The following is an 18462-nucleotide window of genomic DNA, read 5'->3' as shown; positions in this document are numbered from 1 at the left end:
GCTTTCCTCCACAGGCATTTCCCACCACAGTTTCCTCCCTCATATCCCCTTGATCTGTCTTTCCACAGTCAACAGTAGCCCTCACCCTGGGATTGCTCCACAATCCCTAAACTTCAGCTCCCAGACACTGCACCTTGCAGGAGACCTGTGTCCTTCTCCGAGGTATGTATGGCTGCAGCAAGGACTGTCTGATGCTCATTCCATTTCAGCTGCCACAGATCAGCTGTTTCACTCTCAGCCTTAAATGTTTCTCCTTTGACTCAGACAATTGCCCCGATGTGGGGATCGGACCCCTGCTTCAGTGCCCCCACCCACTGAGGGCAGGTCCAGTCCTACTAACACTCCTGTTTTTTCCCCTAGTTCCTTCATCCTGCCAAGTCTTGTGTGATTCTATATACTCTTTTCCTTTGGTCAGGTACTCCTGTCCACTCTCAGCTGGTGTTCTGCATGCACTTCTGTGTCTGAAGGTGCATTCCTGATGTATTCTTGGAGAGAGTTGTACTCCATGTCTACCTACACCTCTGCCTTCTTGTTTTCTCCAGATTCCTGTCTTGACTTGCTAACTTATTAGCCCTGTGACCTTGAACAAGTCACTTTATCTTTTTAAAGTCTCATTTTTTTTCCATCAATAAAATGGGGATAGTACCAATTTCAGAAAGCTGTGAAGGTTAAATCAAATGACTTGTGTAAAGCATTTTTTTTTTTTTAAGCCTGATTCACAGATACAAGCTAGTGGTTACTAGTGGGTAAAAGGGTAAGGTGAGGGGCAAACCATGAGGTATAAAATAAATAAGCTACAAGGATATACTGTACAACACAGGGAATATAACCAATATTTTATAATAACTATAAATGGAGTATAACCTTTAAAAATTGTGAATCACTATGTTATACCCTTGTAACTCATGTAATGTGACTGTGACTGTTTGTGTGGGCTCAGTAGTGTTCAACTCTTTTGCAACCCCAAGGACTGCAGCCTGCCAGGCTCCTTTGTCTGTGGACTTTCAAAGTGGGTCACCACTTCCTACTCCCGGGCTCTTCCCAACCCAGGGATCAAACCCCAATCTCTAGGGTCTCCAGCATTGGCAGGTGGATTCTTTACCATGGCACCTTCTGGGATATTGTACATCACCTATCCCTCAAGAAAAAAAAAAAAAAAAAAAGTTAAAAAAAAAAAGGCTGGAATATAGTAAGCTCAGAGTAAAAAGAATTTTAAGTGTTATAGGGTGTCAGTGAACACTATAGTATCTGAATCTGAAAAGATTATGTATTCTAGGGTAAATTTCTTCTGGATTTCTTACTTCCTTTCCCAGTTATCTCACTCAGATGCTCAGGATCCAGAGGCATTTTCTTTCCTCCCTTCTTAGCCCTTGTGTGATTAGTTAGCATGTGATGACAATGGTGGAGATAGACTGAGAGCTTATATAACAGAACATACTGTCAATATTGGTTTTAGTTATAAGAGATAGATAAAACTAACTGTCACAATAATAACTAAGATCACTGAACATGTAATATGTGTTGGGGATCTTGCAAGGTTTTTTTTAATGTATTATCTCATGAAAAACAAGGGGCATAGGTACTATTCTTGTGCCTGGTTTACAACTGAGGAAATTTAAGCTTAGAGTTTACAACTTAGGAAATTTAAGCTTAAGTAACTTGCCCAAAGCCAAGTAGCTAGAAAGTGGTGAAGCTGGGACTTGTACTTAAGTGCACTCTCAGACTTTAGAAATGGCTTCCCCAAAATGGGAGTTGTTTGGCCCTGTGAAGTTATATCAATCATTACTTTATCAAATATTTATTCAGTATTTACCATATATCAGTTTAAGTTTTCAAACATGAGTAAAACATGGGGCCTTCCTCTGAGAGATAAGAGAATAATGAAGAAGCTAATGTTTAAGCTAACAAGGTGAGCTGAGGTGAGTGTTCGTTTCTCAGTCAAGCCTGATTTTTTGTGACCCCATAACTATAGCCCTCCAGGCTCCTCCGTCCATGGGATTTCCCAGCTAAGAATACTGAAGCAGATAGCCATTCCCTTCTCCAGGGGATCTTCCTGACTCGGGGATCAATCCCAGGTCTCCTGCATTGCAGGAAGACTCTTTACTGTCTGAGCCACCAGAGAAGCCCAAAGAGAAGACTGTTTCTACCTGGTTTAGAATCAGGGACATTTCACATGTGAGGTGAATGTGATAACCACACACTACAGAAACAGGTGACTTAGGTTCAAATGAAACAAATTTACATGGGGGTAGCAAGGAAGAACAAAAAGAAGAGTAGCAACATCTAAGGATTTGGAATCACTTTAAAGTTATTTATATGAACTGCTTTCCAACTGTGAATTAAAAAATAATGATTTACTAATCTAGTATATTTCATAGTCTTTATCATAAGCTTTGTTAAACTATGCGTGTGTGTGTTAGTTGCTCAGTCGTGTCCAACTCTGCAACCCCATGGACTGTAGCCCACCAGTCTTCTCTGTCCATGGAATTCTCCAGGCAAGAATACTGGAGTGGATTGCCATTCCCTTCTCCAGAGGAGCTTCCCAACCCAGGAATCGAACCCTGGTCTCCTGCATGGCAGGCAGACTCTTTACCGTTTGAGCTACAGGGAAGTCTTATTAAACTATAGGTGATGGGAAATGTCCATGTGTTATTGCTCAGTATTCATGGATTGTTGGTCATACAGCTTTGTTGTCCATAGCTTTACAAGGTTAAAGAGAACACTGGTAGAGAATACACCATTTAATTTGAACTGTATAGAGTTCAGCCCATTTTTTTTACAGACTGTTTTGGGAAAGACATCTTATTTAACTTGGATTCTAGGTATGTGTCTTCCAGAATTCTCAAGACTTAGAATTCCAGATGACCATGCAATTTCAGACCTATCCATGTACAATTACATAGAGGTAAGTGAGAAGGTTTTGTTCTTTTCAATAAGATCATGCACTGATATTCTAACAAACATTCTTTAATTTTTCCTTGTTCCAGCCCCATCTCATGCATGCTGTGTAAGAATAGGTTCAAAAAGAAAACACACACACACAGAGCATTCCTTTTTACATGGTTGAGATATGAAGGCAGAGACAGTGATAATGACCCCCACACACCCTCTTCATCTGTATTTCAGGGACATTTAGAAGGTAACAAAAATGAAAAAGTGTCTGGTTTCAATATCTGATCATTCATAAGCTCTAGCCTTAGACATTTAGTAGAGTTAATAATATACTGTTTTAATGAAAGAATATTTTTGATATGAGTTAATATATTTGGAAAATTTAAGAGACATTGAATAACCTTCCCATTCTTAACATTATAAGCTGTGAACTTAAAGTAGCATTAAATAGTCTTTGGGGGATTTTGTACTGAAAGAAATACTTAACACCAAAGAAATTCACAGTCAGTAGATTAATACTCAGAAGAAAACCACAATTCCATTTTGAGCCAGTCACATGAAAACTCACGGTAAATGATTATGGTTATAGTTTTTCAATCAAATGAAAAAAATTTACAAGATAAATTTTTAGGAAGAGTGTAGCTGTTTTCCATCTCTCCTGAAGACAGAAATAAATAAAGTAGACTTCAACTTAAGCAGAATTTTTTCATGTGTGGTGAAGGTAAGCTTCTGTAAGCTTCTGGAATTCTCATTGAGATATCCTGCCTTGTCTTTAAAACAAGACAATTATAACATAAGATTTATCTTGAATATGGACTAAACCAAGAGGCATAGCTTTAAACGGATCTCTTCTTGCCAAAATAATGTGGCAAACTGACCAGGAAATAACAGAAATTAATCAAATCTTTGGGCTCACAGACAACTCACAGATTCATGCAAACACTTGCTGAAATAGAATTGACCCTCGAGCAAAATAGAGTTCTAACAGGTTTGGCATAATTGCTATACCTTTTCAAGTTACTGTCCTGTGACACTGGCTAAAAAGAAAATGACTGAAATGGATAGGAAGCAAGAATTTATTTGACTACTCTGAGTCTGGCTTTGTGGTGAATGGGAATGAAGAGTGATAATAAGTTGTAGTAAACAATTAAAGGTACATTTTAAAAGATTTTCTTTGAGACTCCTTACATTATTACAGATGCGAGCACATGTCAACTCAAGGTGGTTCATCTTCCGAAAGAACATAGAGAGACTTCTTCACGCTATTATGCCATCTACCTTTATTCCTCTTTATACAATGGTAAGGTCTGGATTTAAGACACTTCCTCATTTTAATCTTCTGTTTAGTCATTATAAAATACTTAAGAATTCTTTTTAAACTTTTATAGGTCACCTTTTCCAGAATAAGATACCATGAAGCCGTGCTGCATTGGTACTGGCAGAAAAAGGTGGGAACAAGTTACACTTATTTGTAATTTGATATGTTGAAGTTTACAGTGTTATGGTTATGTTTACCTCAGACAAATATGGAAATAATGAAACAGACACCAAGTGTTTGCCTTCCAATAAAAAATGTCCTGGCTACACAGGTGACAGAATCCCTAATGAACAAAATTACAAAGAAGAGGCAACTCTTGAAGAGAAGAAATTCAAAAAAGAAACTGATGCTGACATTTCTAAACTTTTTATTTTATTTTAGCAGCATGACCTTTTACTTTTATTTAGCAGTTAACTTTCTTCATGCAATACTCCTATGGGTTTAACTTATAAAATTGGGCAAAATCCTTTAGGATTGACTGGTTTGAATATTCTTTGGAAGACCTGTTGCTGAAGCTGAAGCTCCAATACTTTGGCTATCTGATGTGAAAAGCTGACTCATTAGAAAAGACCCTGATGCTGGAAAAGATTGAGGGTAGGAGGAGAAGACAGTGACAGAGGGTGAGATGGTTGGATGGCATCACTGACTCAATGGACTTTAGTTTGAGCAAACTCTTGGAGATAGTGACGGACAGGGAAGCCTGGTATGCTGCAGTCCGTGGGGTCGCAAAGAGTCAGGCACAACTTAGCAACTGAACAACAAGTACAAATGATTCTATTTCTGAAAAAAACAAAACCAGTAATACAAAATTATATTTGTTCTTTGAGAAAAACATCTAAGTATTGTAGTAATTGTCAATGACTTAAGATGGGACTGCAATGAGATTCCCTCCAATACTGAGATTTCTATGATTTTAACATAAAAAAAAGGACAAAGTCAAATTACTTATAAAACACAATCTAATTCCAATGTAATGCTATACCACATTAATTTTGGGCAGTCGACTCACAGATGCCATATATGGAGATTCAGATTCCTGATCTTCCACTGTGGAAATGTTACAACTTCATTGACTAAATAAATAGTTCTATTTAGTACGTAAACACTGAGCTAGGCATGGTGATGAACATGAGGCAGCCCCTACCCTTTGTATAGCTCAGAGATTAGTACAGGAAATGGATACTTGCAGTGGAGAGGCACTGCCCTTGAGGGGAATGGTCATAGACTCGGGGAAGGAGGGTGGAGGTTGAAAAAACCTCTCAGACATTCAGAGTGGCAAGTATTCGGTGGAGCTGGAAGAAGCTCATATGTGCGAGAATGACAAGAGAAGGAGCTGGAATAGCAAGTAGGACCTGAAACACCATGAATATTATTTTAAGGAAAATTGGAAGACAAAGGAGACTTGAAGTCTCAGGTGTGGATTTCAGAAAGATTACTTTGCTGTATAGAGACTAGATTGTAATGAATCAAGATTTATTCATACAGAGATGAATAAAATAAGGTCCCTGCCTCAAAAAGCTAAAAGTCCAAAGGGGAAAGAGATAGCAAAAGGCAGTTAAATGTAGGACCATGGGTGTAATGTTAGAGGCCAGGATGATACGGGAATGCACACAACCCAGGCTTGACACCTTGGCTTGTATGGTTGATAGACTGTAGATGGTGAAGGTGCATCTTTGAATGTGCATCTTCCAAGTCACAGAGGTTCACTGGACCCATCACTCTTCTTAGGGACACTTCATGCAGGGTCTGAGCAGTGACTAAATCACTTCTGGCTTCTTCCAAGACAGAGTTCATAGTTCTTTTTTTTTTTTTTCAATTGTGGATTTCTTTGTGGCTGGACAAAGACTGAATGCTAAGAATTCTTTATACAGAACATGTGGATTCAGGAATTTCTAGGAAGAGAGAGGAGAGTGAGGAAGGCAGAAAGCTTCAAATTACCAGCCATTGCAGGACTTCACCTTGTGGTCATGCAATGAAATCTGTTTCACATTGAAGAATAAATAGGAAAGTAAACAATGCTGTTTAAAAATGAAGTCTATTTTCAAGATTTTAATCTCTGAACAAATAAAAGGAAAGTTCTTACTCTTTTTACAGGTGATAAATGGAGGACTTTTTCTCTTGGGAACGCTGATAGCTGTCAGTGGTACCTACCTACTTATGCGCTACAAATCACCGAGCCCCCTGGACTACTTGAGAAGACCATCAGAGTGGGTCACTTACTTCCAGAATACAGGACATGTTTCCCTGTAAATTCCTTGGAGTCACTAGAACAATTTCCCAATGTCACTAGCAAGTGATAAAAAGATCCTGAAGTAGCAAATATTTGATTTTTCTGTAACCAAAACAGGAACAAAATCATGTTTCCATTATCATTTAATTCACTAATGGAAGATATTTATCAGCTTATAATCAAATTCAGTGTAGAATTTCTCTGCAAGTTTATTGTGATTATTGAAAAAATAACCCATCATTTTCAGTTGTAAAATGCAGTTTTCCCACAGCACTATTGTTAGGTCACATCATTCTAAATATAAAAGCACAATGACTAAGATCTCTTTCACTTCTCAAAAAGTAAGGCCCTAGAGATCTCAAGAAGTCACGATCATACTTTTCTTTAAAGGACTTAATGAAAATCATGATAGGATTGACTTAACACTTGAGACTAAAAGTCACAATTTGCCTAATGGATTAGTATTAATTGTACTTTTCATCACTTGGATGAAACTCACTCAAACACAGGGCTCAGATTTTCTTGCTAAAACTAGAAGTATAAATAAACAAAGGGGGCTTTCTCAAGAGTTCAGAATGAATCAGTTTTATTTCCCAGTCTTCAAATGCCAGTATTACCTTCTGAGGATTTTATAAGTTTATTTTTTTAATTAAAAAAATTTTGTGTTAAAAGTCATAATATAAAACATACTATTTTAACCATATTTAAGGCTATTAAAGCCATACTAAGTAAAGGTTAGGAAGAGTCTTATAAATTAAATATCTATATACATAAAGGTGGAAACAGTTTCATAGAAAGAGGAAGCCATGTTTATTCCATTTCAGAAGCAACTTATTAACATTCTTAAACTATATGCTGCAAAACCAGGGATAAACTTGATGTTTAAAAGTTCATTTAGAACACTAGATTGTGAATCAGAAAAGCAAAGCTCTGCTCCAAGATTCAATATAAACTAAACGTGTGACATTGGACATGTTTTTAATGTCTCTGGGCCTCTGTATTATTTCTAAATTATTGGATATACTATGTTAAATGCATTAATTATCTTACAGGAAATCATTATTCTTCCAAATCATGCAATTTTATATTTCTTTTGAGAATGTCAATAATTTTCACAGAAATACTAAAGTTTCAGAATCACTGACAATTAAAACAAGGCCTGGAAAAAAATTTTTTTCCTCCTAAAATCACCAAATACCTTCAAACTATATTATTCAATTTTAAAGAAATGTATGAAATCAGACAACTTAAATTTTTATGTGGAGAACTTTTGTCTTTTCTAGATTATATAGACATGCTCATTTTCACTGACAGTTGAAATTTGTTTTTGTTGTCATACATGATCTTAGGTTGTTATAACTTAGAGTATTAACTTAAATATGATTTAGAAATACAGGAATAAAGAACAATTCAGAGAAAACAAAAAATAAGTCTGTTTCTTCAAAAACAAAGCAAAAAGTTCATTTAGTGAATACTTTTTTTTTGGTTCTTCCTTCTTCAATAGGCCAACTGAATCACTTAGCAGTCTTTTAAGTGGTGGCTCAGACAGTAAGGCGTCTGTCTACAATGTGAGAGACCTGGGCTCGATCCCTGGGTTGGGGAGATTCCCTGGAGAAGGAAATGGCAACCCACTCCAGTACTCTTGCCTTGAAAATCCCATGGACGGAGGAGCTTGGTGCAGGCTACTATCCACGGGGTCACACAGAGTCGCACACGACTGAGCGACTTCACTTTCTTTCAAGTGTGATTAATTATGAAGATGCAACACCACTTAGAATAGTCATGTAAGAAATAAAAATTAGGAAATGAAATGGTTCACTTACTTGCCTACATTGTCAAAGAAATCCTTGAGTCCTAACAATCCATGTTTAGTCTAAATAATGACTCATGAAAAAACAGCCTCTTCATGCTCTGACCACAATTTATGCAGTGGATTGATTGAAAAGCAATGAGGATTAAATAACACAGTTCATGAATACAGTCCTACAGTTACTTTCATTCTCCTTCAAATGTAGCTTTGTTTGGTTTTTGCTGGAACCTTTTTTCTAAATCTAGAATTCTTGGAAAATTATGAGAAATCACTAGGAGGAGAGGCTAATCCTACCATGTTCAGATTTGAAATGAAATAGATGGAGACATCTCTCTTCCATCAACACTGGCTTCACCATGTACATCCACTGCTAATGCATGATTACCTGTAAATCTTGATCACCTTGAAATCCATCATTTGTGTGTGAGTGTGTTGCTTTTAACCATCTGAGCCACCAGCGAAACCCTTGTGTGTTGCTTTGCAATGGTATCTTCTAGAGCTTGCTCAGCAACAGTTTGTCTGAAGCTCCTCTTTATCATGTTACACAGAGCAACAGTCTTTGGTTTCACATAAAATTAAGGAACTGATTTTCTTTTTCATTCTAGAATTGCCTCTTTGATAAATTTGATTGAGCAAACATTTGACATGACACTAAATAGGACCCAACACTACAGAAAATCTGAGATTTTCTAGCAATTTCACACATGTGTATGAAACAAAATCATTTTAACTGCCAAGGGTTTCTTTCTTTCTTTCTTTTTGAGAAATACATTACGTGCTTTGGAAAATTCAGTCATTTAAAAATATGTATTTGAAGTGAAAATTTCTGACAGGTTAGAAGTTGATGGTGCCTGATACGCACCTTGTGCCCTAAGTGATTTTCCATTGTATAAAGCAACCACTGAATTAAAAGAATCCGTCTTGCTCGATTACTCCCTGAGGTCAAAGAGTCCAAGAGCAATTCAGATTCCCTTCTGAATCACAAAAGTTCTGTTAATATTACATAGATGGGGAATTCCAAAATGGTCCTTATAATGATAGTCTAAATAGCATCTGATTTAAGTTCCATCTTTCATTACTGTTTTTCAATCCAATAAAGGATGAACTTGGATTACATCAACCTTTGACCCATTGGTTCTGTCACTGTCACCCACTGATAATGATTCATCATTAGTGATGATAAAAATGATGGAAGAAGAGTTAAAAGTTCTTTTTTCTTTGGCCTGTCCCTGTCTTTCTGTGACTTCACACTGGATGTTAAACGCATTTCTCTCCCAACTGCAGATAGGTCTTTAGCCGGTATCTGGCATCTCAGCAGTTAGAAACATAAGAGCTGCAAGAGGGCTCTTTAAAACTCGGCAGGGAGAAAATAAAGTTGAATGTTAAGTAAAAGTCTGGCCCTTAACCTGGATTAACATTTAGGAAAATTGGATTAATTTAATTTGGGTTGTTCTTTTTTACTTATTAGCTGATGTGGAGTTAGGTGGTAATGCTCAGTCTACTTAATTAATCCTGGAATTTAATGTCTTTTACTTATTATAATTCTTATTAACTTTACTACATAAGCCTCTTTCAATGCCATATAATATCCATAGATTCAAATTGCATGAACCTTCCATGAAGGCAGCTAGATGTGTTTCTTTAAGGCATTTTGAACATTAATTCATTCCACAAATATTCAATGAGCCCTTATGAGGTGAGGCAACTTGTGCTACAATCCGGGGATATTGCGGGAAGCAGAGACAGTCAAGGGCCTTCCTAGCAGAGTTTCAGCTTGGTGTACTTACTAATGTGCCTTTAATTAGGTTAAGAGTTTTTTCCCCTTGTATCAAGATTACATATCAGTTGGTAAAAATATACAACAGCAAACCAGGTTCAAATCCAGGCACCAAAGTGTCCTGAAGCAAGTAAATTTTAACTCCTTTGAACCTAGCTCATAAATCCATAAATAAAATAATATTAGTATCTATTTCATGGAGTTTTGCAAAGATAATGGATGTAATCTGCATAGTGCAGTAAGAATTGTAAATAAATTATTAACTTTGTATTTGTTATCATTACTAAACATAAAATGTTTTCTGATGTATTAAACTCTGATTTTAATAAAATTTTACCTAACAAATGCAAGCCTCTATTGGTAGGTCTTAGAATTGTTATTACAGTCAGTGGGAATATCCTACACATCCCATCCCAGAGTCTGGCTGAAACCAGGAAATATTTGCAACTTATGGCCTTTGGGGGCTTCCCAGGTGGTACTAGAGGTAAAGAACTTGCCTGCCAATGCAGGAGACATAAGAGATATGGTTTCAATCCCTGGGCTGGGAAGATCCCTTGGAGGAGGGCATGGCAACCCACTTCAGTTATTCTTGTTTGGAGAATTCCAGGGACAGAGGAGCCTGGTGGGCTACAGTCCATAGGGTTGCAAAGAGTTGAACACGACTGAAGCGACTTCTCACACACACACACACACACGCCCTTTTTAGTTTACCTCCTCATCTCCCCACTCTTTGTTCTATAAAAGAAGCTAGCATCCCAACCCCAGCAAGATGGTTCTCTAGGACATTAGAAAGCCATCTTCTGGGACTCCTGGCTTTTAAAATAAAGTCATTAATTCCTCATCCCAAAACTTTGTCTCCCAATTTATTGACATGTTGTGTGGCTTGCGGAACAATCTTGGACTTGGTAACAGAAGTTCCTGCTATTAGTATTATAAATGTGTGGTGGCTGCGATTGTTGGTGACTCTGACATTCTTGTGTTGCAGGAAGCGGGACCCCTTCCAGGGCCTGAGAGTGGGCTCTTGTTTAACACTCAGAATGAATTGTCCACAGAGACTTGGGCTGACAAAGCAAGAGATTTTATTGGGAAGGGAAGCCCAGGCAGAGAGCAGCAAGGTAAAAGAACACAGGAGATTGGCTCTGTCACATGTCTTGCAGTTTCGGCAACGGGATTAGTTTCCAGGTTGACTCTGGCTAATCAGTCTGATGCGGGGTCATTCCTAGGGGTGCATATACTGCTCATCCAAGATGCATTTCAGCGAGCAGGATTCTGGGAGGTGGTAGGACATGTGGCATCTCCTTTTGACCTTTCCCAAATTCTTCTGGTTGGTAGTGGCTTGTTAGTTCCGTGTTCCTTATTGGGACCTCCTGTCATAAAATAGCTCATGGAAATGATGACTTTGGTGCCTGGTCAAAGTGGGCACTTTCAGTCAGTGTGTTTCCCCTAACACCTGTTTACTGATATGGCAGCAGAGACCCAGTCATAGTTCTTCGTACTTTCACCACTTCTTCCTATGCCCTCTGTAACTCTTTCCAAAAGTAGTTGCTTGTCCCTATTGCATGTATGTAGAAATAAATAAGACTGGGTCTCTCTTGAGAAGTTCACTCTTCAGCAAGGCTGACTAGTACATAAATATACTGCTGTCGAAGGTGATACATGCCATGAGGGAGATGACTGGTGAGGGCCATGGGAATATACAGGAGAGAGAACCAGTTCAGAGGTAGGTAATAGCAAGTAGATCCTGATCTCAGCCCTTCTGAGGTGAGGAGGAGTTTAGAAAAGCAGGAGAGACAAAATGTTCCAAGGAAAGGAAATGGGCTCAGACAAAGAGGTAAAATAACATGTCAATTTCTGGGGACAAAAAATACTACAGTTGCCTGGAGCCTGAGGTGGCTAAAGGGACGGTGTGTGGAAAAAATGAGACTGGATGAGACTGGTGTGTGAAAAATGAGATGGCCATGCAGGACCTGAGAGTCAGCTCAGAGGCCTTATTTTTAATTATGAAGGCAATGGAACCCTTAAAGGACTTACTCCGGGTAGTGACGTAAGAAAATTTTCACTTGAGAACAATTAATCTGGTGGCAGTATAAAGTGAATGGATTAAGAGGAAAGCAAGAAGAATTGATGCTTTTGAACTGTGGTGTTGGAGAAGACTCTTGAGAGTCCCTTGGACTGCAAGGAGATCCAACCAGTCCATTCTAAAGGAGATCAGCCCTGGGTGTTCTTTGGAGGGAATGATGCTAAAGCTGAAACTCCAGTACTTTGGCCACCTTATGCGAAGAGTTGACTCATTGGAAAAGACTCTGATGCTGGGAGGGATTGGGGGCAGGAGGAGAAGGGGATGACAGAGGATGAGATGGCTGGATGGCATCACCGACTCAATGGACGTGAGTCTGAGTGAACTCCGGGAGTTGGTGATGGACAGGGAGGCCTGGCGTGCTGTGATTCATGGGGTCACAAAGAGTCAGATGTGACTGAGCGACTGAACTGAACTGAACTGAAGAATAAAGAGGCCCAAGGAAAAGAAGCTCTATGACCCACCTCCCAAAATATTGGAAATAAAAGCAAAAATAAACAAATGGGACCTAATTAACCTTAAAAGCTTCTGCACATCAAAGGAAACTATTAGCAAGGTGAAAAGACAGCCTTCAGAATGGGAGAAAATAATAGCAAATGAAGCAACCGACAAACAACTAATCTCAAAAATATACAAGCAACTCCTACAGCTCAACTCCAGAAAAATAAACGACCCAATCAAAAAATGGGCCAAAGAACTAAATAGACATTTCTCCAAAGAAGACATACAGATGGCTAACAAACACATGAAAAGATGCTCAACATCACTCATTATCAGAGAAATGCAAATCAAAACCACTATGAGGTACCATTTCACACCAGTCAGAATGGCTGCGATCCAAAAGTCTACAAATAATAAATGCTGGAGAGGGTGTGGAGAAAAGGGAACCCTCTTACACTGTTGGTGGGAATGCAAACTAGTACAGCCACTATGGAGAACAGTGTGGAGATTCCTTAAAAAACTGGAAATAGAACTGCCTTATGATCCAGCAACCCCACTGCTGGGCATACACACTGAGGAAACCAGAAGGGAAAGAGACACGTGTACCCCAATGTTCATCACAGCACTGTTTATAATAGCCAAGACATGGAAGCAACCTAGATGTCCATCAGCAGATGAATGGATAAGAAAGCTTTGGTATATATACACAATGGAGTATTACTCAGCCATTAAGAAGAATACATTTGAATAAGTTCTAATGAGGTGGATGAAACTGGAGCCTATTATACAGAGTGAAGTAAGCCAGAAGGAAAAACATAAATACAGTATACTAACGCATATATATGGAATTTAGAAAGATGGTAACAATAACCCGGTGTACGAGACAGCAAAAGAGACACTGATGTATAGAACAGTCTTATGGACTCTGTGGGAGAGGGAGAGGGTGGGAAGATTTAGGAGAATGGCAATGAAACATGTAAAATATCATGTAGGAAACGAGTTGCCAGTCCAGGTTCGATGCACGATGCTGGATGCTTGGGGCTGGTGCACTGGGACGGCCCAGAGGGATGGTATGGGGAGGGAGGAGGGAGGAGGGTTCGGGATGGGGAACACATGTATACCTGTGGCGGATTCATTTTAATATTTGGCAAAACTAATACAATTATGTAAAGTTTAAAAATAAAATAAAATTAGAAAAAAAAAAAAAAAAGCCCTTGAATGAGACAAGAGGATGGGGCCAGAGAGTCAGTAACAAAAATAACAGAGAAAGAAGTCCTAGAAACATTAAGAGCAGAAACTCACAATTAAGTGGGAGCTGTCAACAATGTCACAAGTCTCAATGCCACAGATTCCAGGAAAAAAGAAAAACCTGAAAAGTGTCCATTGGCTCTAACATGGGAGACCATCAATGACCTTAATGAGTGCTGTTTCTGTGAGAGTGTGGTAGAAGAAGGAATTGCCAATTTGCAATGGGTTGAGGAATAAATATGTGAATTTACTAAATGGCAGACTTTCTGAGGCTGTGACTCAACCTTATTCACTATGTATCCTCAGTAAATAGTAATTGTCTTCGCTTGGGCTTCCATAACACATTACTACTGAGTGGCTTAAACAATAGAAACTCATTTCTCACAGACTTGGAGACTGGGAAGTCTAAGATCAAGTTGCCAGTAAGGTTTTCATTCTGAGGCCTCTTTTCTTGGCTTGAGGATAGCCACATTCTCTCTATATCCTGTCAGTTGTGAGAGAGAATGAGAGTGGTTTCTCTTTGTCTTCTTAGAAGGGCACTGAACCATCACGAGGGCCCCACCCTCAGGACCCCATTCTCGTATGTCCCTATTTACCTGCCAAAGGCCCCATCTCCTACACCATCACACTGAATATCTGAGGGACACAAATATTCAGCCCATAACAGCAAGCAATTGGTACATTTTAGATGTTTAATAAATATTGGTCAAATAAATGCTTATGTAGTGATAAAGTGGCATCAGTTTTCTTTAACAGTGATGAGAAAAATAAAGTGATAAGCTAGAGGGAGTTGAGGATATATTTTGAATTAAATTTGCATGGTTATATGCTAGAGTTTGGAGAAGGAAATGGCAACCCACTCCAGTATTCTTGCCTGGAGAATCCCATGGACAGAGGAGCCTGGCATGGGGTTGCAAGAGTCAGACACGACTTAGTGACTACACCACCACCACCATGCTAAAGATACTGAGCCAGTAGTAAGGGAGAAATTGAGGATATAAGTAAAAGAGAAAATTATTACTTGAGAGAGGTCCCTGAGGTAGAGAATGGGGGTGGGGAAGAAAACAAGAATCTAGAATCAGATTGGTCCTGAGAGATCTCTCCCATTACCTTGCAACTAAAGAGTGAGGTCTAACAATGAGTTTGAACATGGAGGCAAGGAGTTGAGGAATTTCTTGATAATTACTTTATTTTGCCCAACAAATAAGAAGCATGATTGTTTCATAACAATGAGGTGGGGCATAGTAGGACAAGAGAGTATGATGAGAACTGATGATTTGTAATAGCAATAGCAACTAAGTAGAGAGTAGATTGGGCTCCCCAGGTTGTGCTAGTGGTAAAGAATTTGCCAGCCAGTGCAGGAGACATAGAGGTTTGGGTTCAATCCCTGGGTCAGGAAGATCTCCTGGAGGAGGGTATGGCAATCCACTCCAGTATTCTTGCTTGGGAAATCCCTCAGACAGAAGATCCTGGGAGGCTACAGTTCATGGGGTCACCAAGAGTTAGACACCACTGAAGTGACTTAACACACACACAGAGTGGATCATCCAGAGATCCAAAGATTACTAGACAATAATAACAGAAAGTCTCACTGCTCACTGGGTACAGATGCTGGGATTCCAATGTGGTTTTTCTCCAGCTTATCTTATTGACTATAATCTTTAGACTTCCTTCTTGCTAGCACTTAACAAGAAACCTGCCACGGTCAGTTCTTGTCGTTTATGACTCAAAAGGTGATTTCCAGACAAAATACTGTGCCATTCTCTAGTGCAGATTCGGTGAATAAAATTATGGGAAGTGAGAAATCCCCATTATGAGAGTTTTTCAACTCTCAGAATGCTTGAGAATGTAGGGTTTTGGGGGTTGTTGATTGTGTCCATCCAGAAACTTTTCCTTCCTTTTTCTGGTTTAGAGAGTGACGTAGAGAGAGTAAATTCCTCTTTGATTTTTTTGTAGACAGTGACTCACCGTGCAAAATTTTATCAAACAGGAAGTGCCCGAGAGTTGCACCAGCTGTGGGGGAAGAGTATAATTCTCTTCTGAGGGAAAATTTCTACCCAGGACAGTTTGAGGGACAGGTGTTCATAGTCTTGGACTCACATTTTGAATGGAAAACAGAATATGGCCGTGACAATGAGCAATGACACCATCAGGCAGCCAAGAAACAAGAAAAGCACAAAGGAGGAGTGGCTGGTGTCCTTGGATGGCCAGTCCCCCGTGCAGCCTGGCCCATGCATGTCCAGGATGTGGTTGTTCCAGCCCAGGAGAGATGCTCCTGACCACACTGTTGAGGACAGCCAGATGCAAGGGATGGTCCTCCAGGCCTGGGGGAAATTGATCACTCTGGCATGGATCACACAAATATAACACTCATACGCCAGCCTGGTTAGGGTGATGATGGAAACAATCTCTGCAAGATGAGAAAGTGGGACAGCATAGCAGGGCATGGTGGGGGTGCAGGGGAGTGCGGGAAGACCCACCAGGAGTGATACATTCATCACCGAAGTATCTTACAGAGCATCTGGAACCAACAAAGTGCCCCCAAAGCCAAAATATCTAAAAAGAAATATGCCTCACAGTCCTGCAGAAATTCAATTGGAGATACATCTACTCAGAAAGTGTGGAGTGGAAAAGGCATGTGTTCTTTAGTCACCAAGTCATATCTGACTCTTTTGCAACCCTATGAACTGTAGCCCAACAGGCTCCTCTGTCCATGGGACTTCCCAGGCAAGAATACTAGAGTGGGTTGCCATTTCCTTCTCCAGGATGTCTTTCCAACCCAGGGATTGAACTTGAGTCTCCTACATTGGTAGGCAGATTCTTTACCACTGAGCCACCAGGGAAGCCCATGCGAATTACAGCAGGACAAAAAGAAAAGCTCTAAAATCAGCTCTGGCCTAATGGTGCAGCTGTTGTGTTAAATTTTCTGAGAGAGAAAAATTCCAGAGAGAAACTCTGGAGTGGTTCAGGAAGAGTCACTAAAACAGTCATCTCTTGGTTTTCACTTCTCTCAACTGTTTGACTCAGCTATAGAGATGATGTCAAAGTAGGTTCCACAGGTGTGAACTGACCAAAGTGATGGTCAAATTGCACAGGAGCTGTGTTAACCTACCTACTAGCACTGTCAGCCTATGAACTGTCACATGCATGACTTCTGACAAGGGATGGAAGTCTGTGAGACTGTGTCTTCATCTATGCCTCTGTTTCACAACAATTAGGCTTTAACAACATTATTCTTTTATTTCTCTGCCCCTCCTGAGAGAGTGATTTATTCATGCATTAAGCTCCTTTTAAGTACCTACTGTGTGCAGGGCACTGGGCCAACACTGGCAACTCAACCATGATGGAAACTCAGAAATCTAGATTTTTAGAGGGGAGGCAGATGAGTTAAGCAACTGTAAAAACCATACAGGAAGTAAGGGTTACAATTTTGATACAATATATTGTAGGAATCACAGAAAAAGGCACTTGTGAATAAGGCAAGCGAAGTGCATTCCAGGAAGAAGGAAGAATTATGTCCTGGAACATGGAGACAATAAACGACAGAAAATGGTCTAAGAATGAGGAGAGGATTCCGAGACACTGGGGCTCAGAGAATAACTAGAAAGGAAAGATAATGTCACAAGGAGCAGATAGGGTCTTACTAAGAAAGACTGTTAATTTCTTGCTAAAGTTTTCATTTGGTTGTTTGTTCCTATTTTTCTTTTCCTTTTTGGCCTTTTTCTGCTTAAAATAGTAAATTATAAATCCATTACATCGTCATGCTTTTTAAGCATAGAAGTGACAATAGTTAAGTTCTCCTTTTCTTCCTCTATATTTTTCCTCTGAAAAAACAGTCATTGAAGCAGCTGTATAGAATCAGAAACACAGTCCAATGCATGCAAACCATCTAGCAGGCTTTTGCAATAGTCCAGGAAAGATATGATGGAGCCTGAATTAGGATATTTTTATAGGTATGAACAGTGAAGTCTGTATTCCAGAGACATTCAGCAATTAATATCATCAGAATCCTCCAACTTCTTGAATGTGAACAGAGAGGAGAGTGGAGTCAGAATTACTTGGAGGTTTCTGACCTGCCTGGTGAGTAAAGGGAGTGGTTAATGAAGACAAAAATCTACTACAAAATATATGGGTAGATAATGAAATGTTGCAACTATGACCCGTGGATGACACCAGGATTCTTGGCCTCCAGAGCAGAGGATTTCCATCTGGGGCCAGAGAGGAGGCTTGGTTATTTGGAGATTTTATGTAGCAAAGTTTTACTAAAGTATAAAAGAGAAAGAGAAAGCTTCTGACATAGACATCAGAAGGGGGTAGAAAAGACACTCCCTTGCCAGGTTTTAGCAAGGCATCTTATACTTGTTAGCAAGCTGTTGATCACAGATAAAAGAAACACACCAAGGCTGAGAGAGTTGCACCTGAGTTTCTCTCCCCCAACATACACATCTGCACAAGGGGCAAAGACTAGGTAAGAGTTGTCTCTGGGCAAGATATATTGTATCCATAAAACAATTGTCATGCCTTGAAGGAAAACAGATCTCCAAGCAAGATACATAGTTTCATTAACATAGTTTAAGAAAAACATTTTTTTGAGTAAGACATTATTTTGGGGGCAATTAGCAGAGGTTCCTGACATTATACAGGAGACAGGGATTAAGACCATCCCCAT

General features: G+C 39.4%; 2 protein-coding genes across 2 annotated transcripts in view; one reads left to right on the top strand and one right to left on the bottom strand.

The window, feature by feature from the left end:
* Window positions 1–10377, top strand: part of KMO (kynurenine 3-monooxygenase) — a 71417-nt gene extending 61040 nt beyond the window's left edge. The window contains 5 exon segments of the mRNA XM_019976476.2: window positions 2823–2905; window positions 4091–4192; window positions 4281–4340; window positions 6305–6442; window positions 6445–10377. Of these exon segments, the coding sequence (XP_019832035.1) occupies window positions 2823–2905; window positions 4091–4192; window positions 4281–4340; window positions 6305–6442; window positions 6445–6507 (446 nt within the window). The 3' untranslated portion in view covers window positions 6508–10377.
* On the bottom strand, window positions 9336–16503 carry OPN3 (opsin 3). The gene is given in 5 exon segments (XM_019975929.2): window positions 9336–9460; window positions 9463–9656; window positions 14390–14421; window positions 15894–15943; window positions 15946–16503. Coding segments are annotated over 5 exon segments (747 nt in total). The 5' UTR covers window positions 16292–16503.
* Window positions 16504–18462: the final 1959 nt, after the last annotated feature.

This window comes from Bos indicus, chromosome 16, assembly GCF_029378745.1.
Source record: "Bos indicus isolate NIAB-ARS_2022 breed Sahiwal x Tharparkar chromosome 16, NIAB-ARS_B.indTharparkar_mat_pri_1.0, whole genome shotgun sequence".
Taxonomy (NCBI): Eukaryota; Metazoa; Chordata; class Mammalia; order Artiodactyla; family Bovidae; genus Bos; species Bos indicus.
The sequence above is the reverse complement of the archived record's forward strand: the minus strand, read 5'-3'. Positions and strand labels throughout refer to the sequence as shown.